Raw genomic sequence first — 13,264 nt, forward strand, 5'->3', positions numbered from 1 at the left:
CGTATTCACCAACCAATAATTACACTTATGTCTTAGAATAAAGAATAGTGTCAAAGTGGACTATTCAAACATTTATTTTATTTTGATTCAAACTTGGTATGTATAACCTCTATCTAAATTACTCTTTATGTAGAACATTTTTGATGACCTTATCACCAGTGGAAGCATGTATATATTCAAACGCTGGATGTATTCCTTTATTTTAAGTGTATTCTTAAGACTAAAAATGGGTTGGTGAATAAGGGCAATGGCGTATTTTGGTAAACAAATCGATAAGAAGATGGTCGTCACAAACGTGTACTACACAACGCTGACTTTGAAAATACATTCGAAGAACACAACAAGTTTATAAATTAAAAACAAACATGACAATTTAAAGTTCCCTTAGGAAATATGTTGATTTCAACTGGTCGACAATTTAAACACACGAGTGATTTCATTGGTCCAATGCGAAGGTGTGTCTTTACTCCTGAAGATTACATTCATTAATCGAGTCTGATCGTTGACGAGTAGGTTACGCGAGATGTGTATCGTGTTATATCTTAAAATTTGACCCAGCATTTGTAAAAAATATTACAAGATATGTACATTTCTGCGTTGAATAAGACCGAGTTCACGGAAATCGCTGTACAAGTGATGAAGTTATGTCTGTTCAAAGCGATGCAGCCTGTTTTCGGGTGATTTTGAGTTGAATACCTTGTTATACATCCTTATTATGTATATAATTTTATATGTTATAGTGATTGTTTTCAGAGAAGTTGATTTTCGTTATAATTTGAATATTTTTCATTCAAAATAAAGTTTTTACTAACTATAAAATAACTCAAAATGACCCGAAAACAGAGTGCATCGCTTTTAACAGCCATAACTTCTTCAATTGTGCATCGATTTCCATGAACTCGGTCTTATTCGACGCAGGAATGTATTTCCTTTAAAGCTATTGTTTCAATATTTCAACGTTATAAAACAGTAAGGTTGATGGTCGGAATGCATTGCAGGACACGGAAGGTGGATGAACGCAATATGGCCTTCTTACTCTACTTGTATGGGATGCACAGACGACGAATCTTTTAAATGTCAACGTCTTTTTAATCACAAATATAAACTTATACAAAAACACTGCACGTAGAAAAACAACGTTCAGCATATTTAGCACGCAGTCACTAACAGGCATACTTTTAAATATTTGCCGATGTTTGTTTACATGCTAAAAATAGCACATGACGCACACATAGCAGGAAATTACAGTACTTTCGCTTTCATTTATTTGGTACGGCGAAGTACACTAAACTTCTGGTTAATGGATACGAACACAAACTGTAAGTATTTTTTGTAAGTGTTTCGTATGCGTTTTTCATTATTTTACGATTTAACGAATTACATAAGTTTATAAGAACACACTTCGTGTGATAAAACTTCTTGCCAGACAGTATATATATATAATGGGAAAATCGTATATAAGCGATTGGAAAACCCCTTTCACTATTTCTACTAATGCTGCACTGTCCAAATGCCTTAGCTTTGTGGATTATTCGGAGTACAGGGGTTGAATACACAGCGGTAGATATTTTCTCGAACTAAACGTTTAAAGGAACTTAAATATACGATGGAGCTGCGTAATTGTTTAACTACGTGACACTGATGTCATGTATTAATAATACAAGAACGCAAAATGTCAATAACAATAAATTGTCATATTCAATTAAGAATGAGTGCTTTTAAGAAGAATACAACTCCTGATTAAGATAAATGTTCACAATATATTTTCGTTTATTGATAATCATCATCAATTTGTATTTTAAAAACGATTCAAAATATTACAGTTATGTTAGTAAATTCATGTTATGACGTTGTTCAAAAATAAAAAATTCTGAGAACACGTCCCTTTTAAACATGATTAGAGCTTCATGTCAACATCATCATGTAAATAAATTACTAGGCAGGGGCCGTTATATATTTGCGGTAAATAGCAATTCAATATTGCAATAATTTAGTGTAATATATATTCATGTTGTTATTTATAATGTCTTGAATATGTTCATTTGTTTATTGAAAATGTTAGGCGCTACTATAATTATGTTAACCTAATTCTTATTCGTGCATGCATATATGCGACGTTCAACGCTAATATAAATCGTATTGCTATTTTTGGATACATTCAGTGAGTCAGTAGGCGTATAAAAAAAATATGTTGCTCGAAATTGTCTACTAGAGTTTTAGTAGTGTTACTACCTTTTTTAGAAGCCTTCGGACCTGTACAACGGTTTGACGGTTTGTCCGTACGCCCTTTCGTTTCCAGACGATTCATAGAAAAAACTTTCATCAACAATCATTTGAGTTTCGGGTTGTTGCATGTTATGATAATTATAAACCTATTTATTTTGAGGTCAACAGGCCCTCAAAGACATGTTACATGAAAGAACGTGCAGTTTTAATGCAGATTGTTGCGAAGTGAAAACAACCTATGCACTGGTAATGGCCCGCGTCGATGCCTATGATTGATTGTTGTACGTGGGTTAACGTGGTTGAACCTTTCGCCACAGTATTTGCAACGCATACCCTTCAAGGAACTTGAGTTCTTCGAAGAGGACTCATCTGGCATTTCTCATAGATCCGGTGTTGAGATAGTGCCTAAACTTGTTAGGTGTATGTTTTTCTATACTGATTTACTTCCTCGCATGATGCTGCATTAATTGTGGATCCGGAGTGTATCCGAGCAATTCTCTCTTTTAAACTTTCAAGACTCACGAAAGTTGGAACGGGTTTTGAATCAAAGATGGAATTTCCAGTAATTCATCTTTTACTAAAATACTTTTAAATTTGTTTTGGAGTTGTGCTGTAAGAGGACGCCGTTGTACTCAGTAAAAAAAAGTCCGGTAAGTTAATCACAAACATAGCTCACTTAAGTTGTCAACCCAGGTGTAAGTTTCAGGCATCATGTTTTGGGAAATGGAAGAGCCAACTAGCAGCATATGGTAGAACCGGAAATTCTTTCATGTGGGTTTTAGATATTGGATTCTCAACCAACTGTTACACGAGACTTCATTGCGCGGTAGTTGTTTGTTGCGATACCATCGGGAGTACTATATAACTCAGTCTGCTCTCCAACGATAATTGAACTTTGCTCGAATTCCATAAAGGTTTCATAATAAACGTCGAAAGATAAAATTTGGCATCGTAGTGAGTAAAGTAATCTTAATCCATTTAAACTTCAAGAGGCGTAACACAATATGTAAATGTACAACTCACATTATACTAGTAATTAATAGTGTTGTATTCAATGATGTAGAAGATAACCATCTATTGCGCCCAATACAAGTATCGTTTCACGTGTTCTATACCACGCCAATAACATGTATTGCATTGCAAGGGGTTTGTAATACTACAATACACGACATGACTTGCAAAAGCTTGATTATAAAGTAATGTTGTATTATTATTTGTTATTTCAATATCGAAAAAGTATGCGGTCGAATAATACGCAACATATTTGTTCATATCTTATTTCTTGAATTGCAGTGAACGATGTTACGGCGATGTCAATGGACGGTGTAGACCTTCTGTCCAACGAATTAGCATCCGTTTCATTAGTTTTAATTTGCGACGAAAATGGAGCCGCGAAGAACGATCGTGTTGAGTGTCTGGACACCAATCAACCGATGTCCACAGATGGTAGTCTCAGGTCCTCTGACAGCGAACTTAATGCTCGAGGACCGCAGAGACGTGATCCGAAATACGCCGTTAGAAATACCCCGCCATATGTTTATGGCACAACCACCAATGACACAACACAAGCGGTTGTGACCGATATAAATACAGGTTATCGAGGAAATTTCCTCAGTGTGCTTATGCCTCGTCAACAAGTAGTCAGCGCTTTTCCTGAACCTTTTAATATAGCAGACAATCTTATTGACGCATCTGAAAACAACGGTGTTAACGGCGATATGAACCAGATATCTTCCAGTGAGCGTTTCCTCGTATCTTATTCAAGCTTTATGGCAGTTGGAGCAACCGCTGCTGCCAAGTCTTCGCAGTTTACAGCTATCGAGATGTCACCGGATCCCGCCGAAACGTCGCCGTCTTCTCGATACGTATCTAGCCAGGGTCAAAATCGTTGGGATTCAGTATCGATGACCTCCGATGATGCGAATTGGGCTGATATACTTAACATGATCCGCGAGGATACAAAGCAGGGCGATAGTATAAACTCGTCGCAAAAAAAGAATAATTTGCAATTGAATTGTAATACCGATGTTTTATCACCGGTGTCTACGCCGTCGACCTATGACAAGATAAGAACAACAAACGGACTGGAATGGCAGTATCCACCGACAGAATGTCGACAAAACAACAACGGGGCAATCAGTTACAATGCTCATCCGCAGCCCAACATACTTTGGGCACAGGCAGGTGATGTCACAACACATGCATTCCTTCAGAACAATAAATTGCCTATGCGAATAGCGACGGCGACTGACAGAGGGTATGTGTCAACACAAGGCCATAATCAGCCGACTTCCAGTGGTGTTTCCAATATACCGATATTGGATTTGGATCCACAAGCAAACCAACTCTCACCCAAACTTGCGATCGAAGATTCTCATGAGATGGTCCCTCTAGCATATCAGCCAACGCAGTTTCCCTCTGGAGCATCGGATCAGATAGCCATGGCAAGCGCGATCTTAACGCAAGCGGTCTTTTCTAACGAACCATCTGCGCAGATGGTAGATACACAACTTTTGTATCCAAACGAAACAACAAGTCAGACGAACAACTCACCACTTTCATACTCATATAGGACTCCGCATAATTCTAACGGAATAGCAAAAACACCAACGCCGTTTCCACAACAAACACTTCCTAACGTCATATCCGCTCAGACCAATGCACCACCGTCATATCCGAATGCATGGCACCTTGATGGGACGTCTGTTCAGATGACAAATGCAGTACAATACCAGCATCAACCACTGTGTTACGGAACAGGCGGCCAGATTACCTGGTCGCAAGTTTCCTATCCGCAACCGCCGGCTAACGGAATATCTGGTCATATTGTCATGGCACAACAATATAAGCAACCACCACCGCCTCATGGATTATCCTGCAAGACCAGTGTACCAATTTCACATCCCCAGACACATATCGGACCATCCGGTCAGATTGTTAAACGGCAAGGAATGATCAATAATATATCAGTTAATCTGGATGGCGCGTCTGAAACGCCAAGTCAAACATACCCACCGAAGACAGCCCCCATGATTCCACATTTCGGTTCACAACCAACGCATTTGTCGCACAACTTAAGGCAGTCTTTTCTGCCAGAAGGTTCAGTCGCACATGATAATGGCCTGCTTGTTTCCAGTTCGTCACAGGTATCTTGGCAAGAAACGATTGGAAATGAACCAGCCGTTTGCATGACGACTGGGCTGGTGGCAAACCAGGTAACGCCTGTGGCACAGTCTTCGCAGGTCATTCCACAAGCTTTCTTGATAAATACCAATGGTAGTGCAGTGCTAATAAGCAGTTCAAACCAACTCTTTCAGTCTGGTGCGTCACCTATGGTCAATGCCTGTCGTCAAGTATTTCCGGTCGCCGGAACGAACTACCAAGCTGGACTGAGACAATTCTGTGTCTTAAACATGGTTAAAAGGTGCTGTTATGGCACTTGTTATTCAGACACATGTATCCAGAACGAACTACGTTTTTTCCGTTCCATTAACCGGGTACTAATCTTAAAAAATGCAACGTTGGATTCGTCTTTGTAGTCGTCTCAACGAACAGCTTAATCTCAACATATTAAGCTATCGCCCGAAAGCAAAACACCTCGACGTTTGTTCTAAGGTCGTCATAATAAGATACTACGCGAAAATAGAATATGTAAGTTTTGCACCGGACACGCTATAGAAAACGAGTATCACTTTTTACTTGTTTTTCCTCTATATAGAGAAATTAGAAAGGAACATTTAAAACCATATTTTCAAAGGTGGCTAACGTTAAATAAATTTGACATTCTAATGCAGTCGGCTAATAAAAAATATTCTAAACTTTGCTAACTAGATTATTAATGCTAATGAAATGCGTAATAATAAAGACAATCAGTTATACTTTTTAATAATATCACATAAAATAGAGCAATTTCTTTCGGTTTAATCTTCCGAATTTAATGTAGCTAGTTGTATATCGTTAAAAGTTAAGAAACTATTTTAAAATGCGCATGTAATTATCAATAGTTGCCAATAAATGTCATTTTACACCATATGTGGGCTTTCTACTAATCCGTTATCAAAACAGATGCCGCAAACTGTGAATGACCCTTGACACTTAGATAGCCAGTCTGATTAGCGAGGTTTTTTTTGTACATGAAAATTCTTTCAACTTCTTATATTTTAAACATTGCAAAAAATAGTTTAAGAGGAATTAATAATATATTGTGTATGTTACTTTTTTGACGACATTGACTATGTTACACGATTATAACAATGCTCATGGGTCATTTTGACCAAACGCATTATAATGTGTTATATCGGATTTCAATATAACGTTCTTTGTCTTCACTTACCTTTGCCACATTTGCAATATTGCCATCGGTTGCAAAATTAACGGCTTTTAATTAAAAAACTGAAACAGCTGCCTAAAAGCGTCGCACAGCAATCAAGCGTTTCTGTGTCGGCGCAACCAGGTCGCAAACCACGCGACGCGGTCCTAACAAGAAACGTAAGTTAATATGATTAACCTTTTTAATGCTATGCTATAATGGTTTATGTCATGGACTCGAACATTTTCAATATTTTTTTTAATGTGAAGCGAGTCTCAGTTACATGTAATTAAACACGCAATGCCCTGTCATTATTTTTTTCAAGCATGGAAACGAGTTTCGAACAACTCTCGAACCATAATTTCGCATCAACAAAGAATTTAATCACGAAACCATGTACAATGTATAATATGGTCTAGCGGTATAGAACATCACGTGCTTAGCAGAAGAGCTTAGCATGCTGCAATATTGTGTCTTCAAGTCCTAAAGGAAGGTCAACGAATCTGTAATATATTTCACGAAGCACCAATACTGTCCTTATCTGTTTTTTGTTACAAAGGGTCTTTCGATTGATCAGTTTATGTTGTTATCTGGTGAAATCAGGTGACATAAAAACACCAAAACCGTGACACGAATGTTACATATGTACGCTTTTATATTAGTCGTTCTCACGACATAGTCATTTCCACGTTAGTAACTAAATGTCATGACTTATTTAGTGAATAATTTTATATGGAGCGGGTCGTGTAAAGGTCAATGACGCTGTTCCTAAAATTAGAAATTTTGATTCCGGTGAATAACTACAGTTTGGATGGATGGATTGCGTAAGAATTGTTTATGTAAGTTAATTGTGTAGGATCAAGCTTGGAAAATCATTTTGGGCCAGCCCTGTAAAGGTCTCGGTCACTGTTACTACACTTAGAAAAAGAAACGAGTTCCGCATGTACAATTTTGTTTAAAGGGGCCTTTTCAAGTTTTGGTAAATTGACAAAATAAAAATAAAAGTTTCAGATTCGCATATTTGCGTTGTAGTTATTATATTTGTGAGGAAACAGTAATACTGGACATTTACCATGCTCTGAAATATCCATTATGTATATGCTTCTTTTGACGATTTAAAAACCTGAAAATTATAAAGCGTTGCAACGATAAACAATTGAATAATTTGTAGACTTCTTTTGTTGTCGTTATATTTTGGGATACTACGAGGACTGCTTACATAAAGTATAAAATACATCACTCATTGTATGAGCACGGGTGGCCGAGTGGTTTAAGCGTTAGACTTACTCCAGGGATTAGTGGATTAGTGGTTCGAGCCCAGTTGAGGTTTCCTCTTTTTCTTTCTTTTATTTTTTCTTGTTTTTTTTTTACTGGAGCTTTTTAGATCCAATGTTTAAATTTATTAATATATAGCATTTAATGACAAACTTCAATACATGCCAAAATCTGTGAAATGGCCCCTTTAATTGCTTTGAGGGATATTAAGCGCCTTCTGGAAATGCATGGTATCCCACACCATATTCATTATTATAATTTTGTCGGCAAAACCCATTTATACGAAATAATAATTGAGATGTCTAACCTTGAATTTAACTTGAACGTGTACAGTTGATTTCTTAGGACAACGATCGGCTGACGAAAGGGTTGCGAATCTGCAGGACATTACTGCGAAAAACGAAGATGGTGACACACCCCTTCACTTGGTTGCCTGTAACAAAGATCCTTACCAGGCGACAGCCATGTTGACCCGGTTAGAACGTGAGGACAAGTTGAAGTCGGTGATGGACTGTGGAAACAATAAAGAACAGACGCCATTGTATTTGGCGGTTTATCAAAATTTACATGGGATCGTGAAAATTTTGGTTGACAAAGGGGCAGATCCAAACTGCTTGGCAGTTGTAAGTATAACATTGTAGGAATACTGGAGAAATGACGAAAACGCTTGATAAAGCGGTGTCTGTTGCTAATACAAACGCTATTCGTGTTAACCAGCATTTCAATTAACGTTCGGGGGCGGGGGGGGGGGGGGGGGGGTAAATATGACCCGCGTCTTGCGAAAATTTACCATATGATATGTTCAAATGTAACGCTTCACATGTTCCTCTGCACATGTTTACTCTGACCGGGAGGCATTTTGCCCGCTTATTATACCACGAATGCTTTCATGAACTAATAACGGACAAGCAAGCATTCGCGCTGTCTGGAGGGTTGGAGCTACTCTGGCCGAATAATAATAATGGCTTAACCCATTTCTGCCTAGCGTCTAGAAAAAAGGCCTTGGCAAACAGCGTAGACCCAGATGAGACGCCGCATGATGCTTTTGCTTAAAGGAATTTCTGTAAGAAATATTCTAAATATATAGAAATAAATATACTAGCCATCCCTAATTTTGGGGATAAATTGATCCAATTTAGAAGAATGGGAGAGTCCACTAGGCATAAATGGGTTAAAGCCCATTTTCGCACGACGCGTCTGATATAATTTGATGCATAATACGATTGCTCCTTCTTTCATCTTAAATTTTAGTGGATATTATTTGCAGATTCGACATTCGAATGGGGAAGTAAAAGAATCTAAGTCTGCAATCCACGTCGCGTCCGTGAACAAAAAAGACAGGGACTATAAACGCACTTTGATCGAGCTCCTGAAGTCGAAGAAGTTGAAGATCAACAGTTCCAATAACTTTGGTAAGAAAATGTAATAATGTTCGTATATAACTCAGTCGTGAATCGTCAAAGTGAGAAAGTGATTATACGACTGGTATGAGGGATACATGTTGATACCTGCACGGCATCAATCATGAAATAAGGTCCACTGTTTTTTTCCGTGGTCTTAAGGCCAGACTCCGTTACACATTCGTCCTCTTGTCTTTCAGGCCAGACTCCGTTACGCGTTCGTCCTCTTGTCTTTCAGGCCAGACTCCGTTACGCGTTCGTCCTCTTGTCTTTCAGGCCAGACTCCGTTACGCGTTCGTCCTCTTGTCTTTCAGGCCAGACTCCGTTACACGTTCGTCCTCTTGTATTTCAGGCCAGACCCCGTTACGCGTTCGTTCTCTTGTCTTTCAGACCAGACTCCATTACACGTTCGTCCTCTTGTCTTTCAGGCCAGACTCCGTTACGCGTTCGTCTTCTTGTCTTTCAGGCCAGACTCCGTTACGCGTTCGTCCTCTTGTCTTTCATGCATGACTCCGTTACGCGTTCGTCCTCTAGTCTTTCAGGTCAGACTCCTTTACATTTTTGTAATGTGTACTTCAGGCCAGACTCTTTATCATTTAAAACCGCTATATTATAGACAAGATTGGGTTATAACATGATTGCTCTATATTTCACGGCAGACCCCGTTACACTTTAATCCTCAATATATCAGTCTAGACTCCGTTACATTTGAATACTGTATCTTTCAGGCCAGACTTCCGTTGCACGCAAATCCTCGATATTTTAGATCACACTGCGTTACACTTTTGTTCTTTGTATTTAAACCATGATTCGGTTAACTCAAATGCTCTATATTTCTTATAATACGGTGCTACTTTTAATGCCTCTATATTGTAGGACAGACTGTGTTATACTTAAGCCCTCTGTGTTTCAGGCCAGACCGCGTTACACTGTGCGATACAGGCACAGTACGTGGATCCCGAACACGTGAACAGTGAGCCCACTCTGAAACTGCTTTTGGACGCTGAAGCCGATATTCACTATAAGGTAGACGACATAAATAAGTTCCAATAAATGAAACCTAATCTAAAAAAACTTAAACAAAATGCAAAACCTTGTGCGAAATATTCTAAGCATGTTATCAAGCAAAAAATATTGTATTATTTCGTTGCTTGTCGTCTTGAATAGCAAACACGTCAAAATAAAGTATGTTCAGACGATGTTCAATTTTCATTGTTTATTGTTCCTGAATATTTGAGAAAACTACAGAAATCGAAGAAAAACGACAATTACCAGAGTACATAAGACGACAAAGCGGGTACTCTGCGCATAGTTATCATTTATTTTGATATTATAAAATATGAGAATACCTTGATTTTCGTCATTAAGCGAGAGTTTTTTCTGCCATTATGTGCGTACGATGTACTTTTGTGATCACGTGATTCCCCGCAGTGTGAAACGCATAAGCCTGATTTTGAAGATGTTTTAATGTTGAACAGGCACGGTTATTCAGTTGCTTGCGTGGATGCACGATTTTCGTGAACATGCATTTAATTTCACATCTTTCCTTTAAATGCGCATTCATATTGACATCTCTCCGCGCCTAATTCGAGATAACTCGAAAGCAGGGAGTGTGGTTTAGTGCTCCGATCTTATTAAGTTACTCGATTCACGATAGTGATGTCGAATTTCGATTGAAGGCTGCAATTATTTAATTTTTTTACTGGAAAATTTTCAATTTTGGCGTGGTCTTTTTCAACGGGGGAGGGTTACCCGCCGGTCTGGTTTGCTGACCGCCAAACCAGTCTAGCATGCGCAGTGATTGGGGCTCGCACCGGCTCGACGTAGTGAGAAGCGCGTTTACCAATTACTGCGATAACTGGGCAGCCTCTATTTACTGATATGATATGTTCATGTCATTGTTAAACGGTACTCAAGGTGATTAGTTCGTTACTCATACTTGCTTGCTATCGTTGTTAGGACAAGGATGGTCTGACACCTCTGATGTATGCCGTGAAATTGAAGCAGTTGAAGCTCGTGAAGTTCCTGATCGAGTATTGTGGAGGGAAAGGCGGGAAGGCGGAGGCGATCGTCAAAGACACGGACCATCACAAACGAACAGCGCAGGATATGGCTTCGGAAATCAGAGATACGATTGGAACCGAAATATGGAACATTCTGTACAATGCTTGTACGTAGGACAATATTTCTGTTCTTTTCTGAAAAAAGAAGTGTGAATTTTTGTTTTTATTCGAATTGATGTTGTAAAAGTGTATATTTGTGTCGTGGTGTTTATTGGTCTACCTTTATCTATAAAAATGTGTAAATAATGTATTTATTATATTTTCTTATATCATCTTTCTTGCGTGAACAACGTTCTTGTTACTCATTTTATTTGCAGTTCTGTTGAATAATAAATATAGGGTTACTCCGTCGTGTTTGGAATCTTTTGTCCTCCAAAAAACGTTTTCGGCTCACATAATACTTGACAACTGTTGAGTGTTGATCATAACTGTTCACTCAACGCGCACTGTTATGGTGTTTTCTGGAAAACAAAATGACTAAATATATTCGATTAAAACATGTTTTATTCGTGTTTTGTCAGCATACTTATTAATATAATCAACACTTGTAATGTTTTTAGATATTGTGCGGAAACGGTTTTCATTCCACATAGTCTGGATGTGAAGCAAAATACCTGGATTTATAGTACGCATAAAATGTTTTTGCATAAACGTGTTCTACAATATGTCTTGATTTAGAATCCATCGGATGCCACTCTGGCATTGTTGAGCATTTTGAAAAATCCAAGATGGCCGCCCAAATGAAGAAATCATCATAACTATTCAAAAAAATTATGTATTTGCTTTATTTTGTCTCAAAATTAGTGTTTTTATTGTTGAACGATAATGTTAAAACATAAAATAAATAATTACAAATTAAATACACCAACAAAATTCCAAAATGGCCGAAAAAATGGCCGTTTTTGAGAAAAACGCGACATTTTTCACGAACAAACTGTCATCATTTAATTATTGAGTCTGAACCTTTATCTTTTAATCATTTCCTCATTTCAAATACAAAATTCTGATTTCAAAAAACCTGAAATTAAACAATGGAGGTCACAATATCAGACAAAGTGTGAAATCCATATAAAAATAAGGTAAATACTCAACCATAAACTAATTTAATTTTGATTAAAACCATATGGGTCAGGTCCACATTAGAACCGTCTCAATTATACGGTTCTAAACAGTACAAAAAGTATAAGGATTACATAACAACGTCATACAAATGTCAACAACAACCAGTCATTTATTAATAAAGAGTAACTTACTCTCTCTTATTGTGTTTTGTTATTTATGTGTTATGTTTCATCATTACTGTCACAGTCCTCCGCTTCACTGTCACTATTGTTATCTGCCTCCTTTGTTAATCTGTTCGCACAGTTGCACGTTTGATGGCAGCTGCAAAACATGGTGCATGGCAGGTGTGCACTATAACACCTACACCTTGCTGTTCCACATGGTTGATCAGATGAACAACCACACGATACTAGTTTCAACACACTTGCTGGGGCTAACGGTTTATCATCGGCAATTAGGACGGGTATAAGAACCTTGCCCACTTCCTCTTTTTTCCAACCAAACTCAGTAACATTGAATGTTGGGGGATCTTGTTCTAAGGTGGCTTTCCACATGCATGTTTGAAGATGAGCTCTTTTGACATTTTCTAAGAAAGACTCAGTTGTTGGTGGCAACGCTTGTAGTTTTGGCATATTTCTGTTATTTTTCTTCCCTATTTTGGAAAGCCAAACTTCATACCTGACATCTGACATACTAGCTTTGTTATAGCGTCCATAGCACGCTGCAATAAATGATGTTGCTTCTGACAAAACAAGATCAAAACTTGCATCATTGACACCAAGATGATCAAGGTGTAATCCTTTCACTAACTGTTTGATGACCTTAATTTTTCCAATCCCAGTTAGCCTAGCAACTGTGTCACAGCCGGACAACGCATGGGCTGCCAATAAACTTGGAATTATTGCCTTGTTTTTCTGTGTTGTAGCACC

The 13,264-nt window shown here is 38.1% G+C and overlaps 1 protein-coding gene across 5 annotated transcripts; it reads left to right on the forward strand.

Annotated features, from left to right (window-relative positions):
- The first annotated feature begins 47 nt into the window (after positions 1 to 47).
- LOC127861249 (B-cell lymphoma 3 protein-like) lies at positions 48 to 11,620 on the forward strand. Of its 5 annotated transcripts, none has more exons than XM_052399672.1 (5): positions 7,155 to 7,359; positions 8,156 to 8,433; positions 9,078 to 9,222; positions 10,124 to 10,236; positions 11,170 to 11,620. In XM_052399672.1, exons 1-5 carry the CDS (start codon positions 7,347 to 7,349, stop codon positions 11,386 to 11,388), a joined length of 768 nt encoding a protein of 255 aa, XP_052255632.1. In that variant the 5' UTR covers positions 7,155 to 7,346; the 3' UTR covers positions 11,389 to 11,620. The 5 variants fall into 5 exon arrangements, with proteins under 5 accessions (XP_052255629.1, XP_052255631.1, XP_052255630.1 ...); XM_052399673.1 differs by having other exon boundaries at positions 7,156 to 7,374; XM_052399669.1 differs by lacking the exons at positions 7,155 to 7,359; positions 9,078 to 9,222; positions 10,124 to 10,236; positions 11,170 to 11,620 and adding exons at positions 48 to 1,319; positions 3,520 to 5,626; positions 6,627 to 6,714 and having other exon boundaries at positions 8,156 to 8,425.
- Positions 11,621 to 13,264: the final 1,644 nt, after the last annotated feature.

The sequence above is a fragment of the Dreissena polymorpha genome, chromosome 15, assembly GCF_020536995.1.
Source record: "Dreissena polymorpha isolate Duluth1 chromosome 15, UMN_Dpol_1.0, whole genome shotgun sequence".
Classification (NCBI taxonomy): domain Eukaryota; kingdom Metazoa; phylum Mollusca; class Bivalvia; order Myida; family Dreissenidae; genus Dreissena; species Dreissena polymorpha.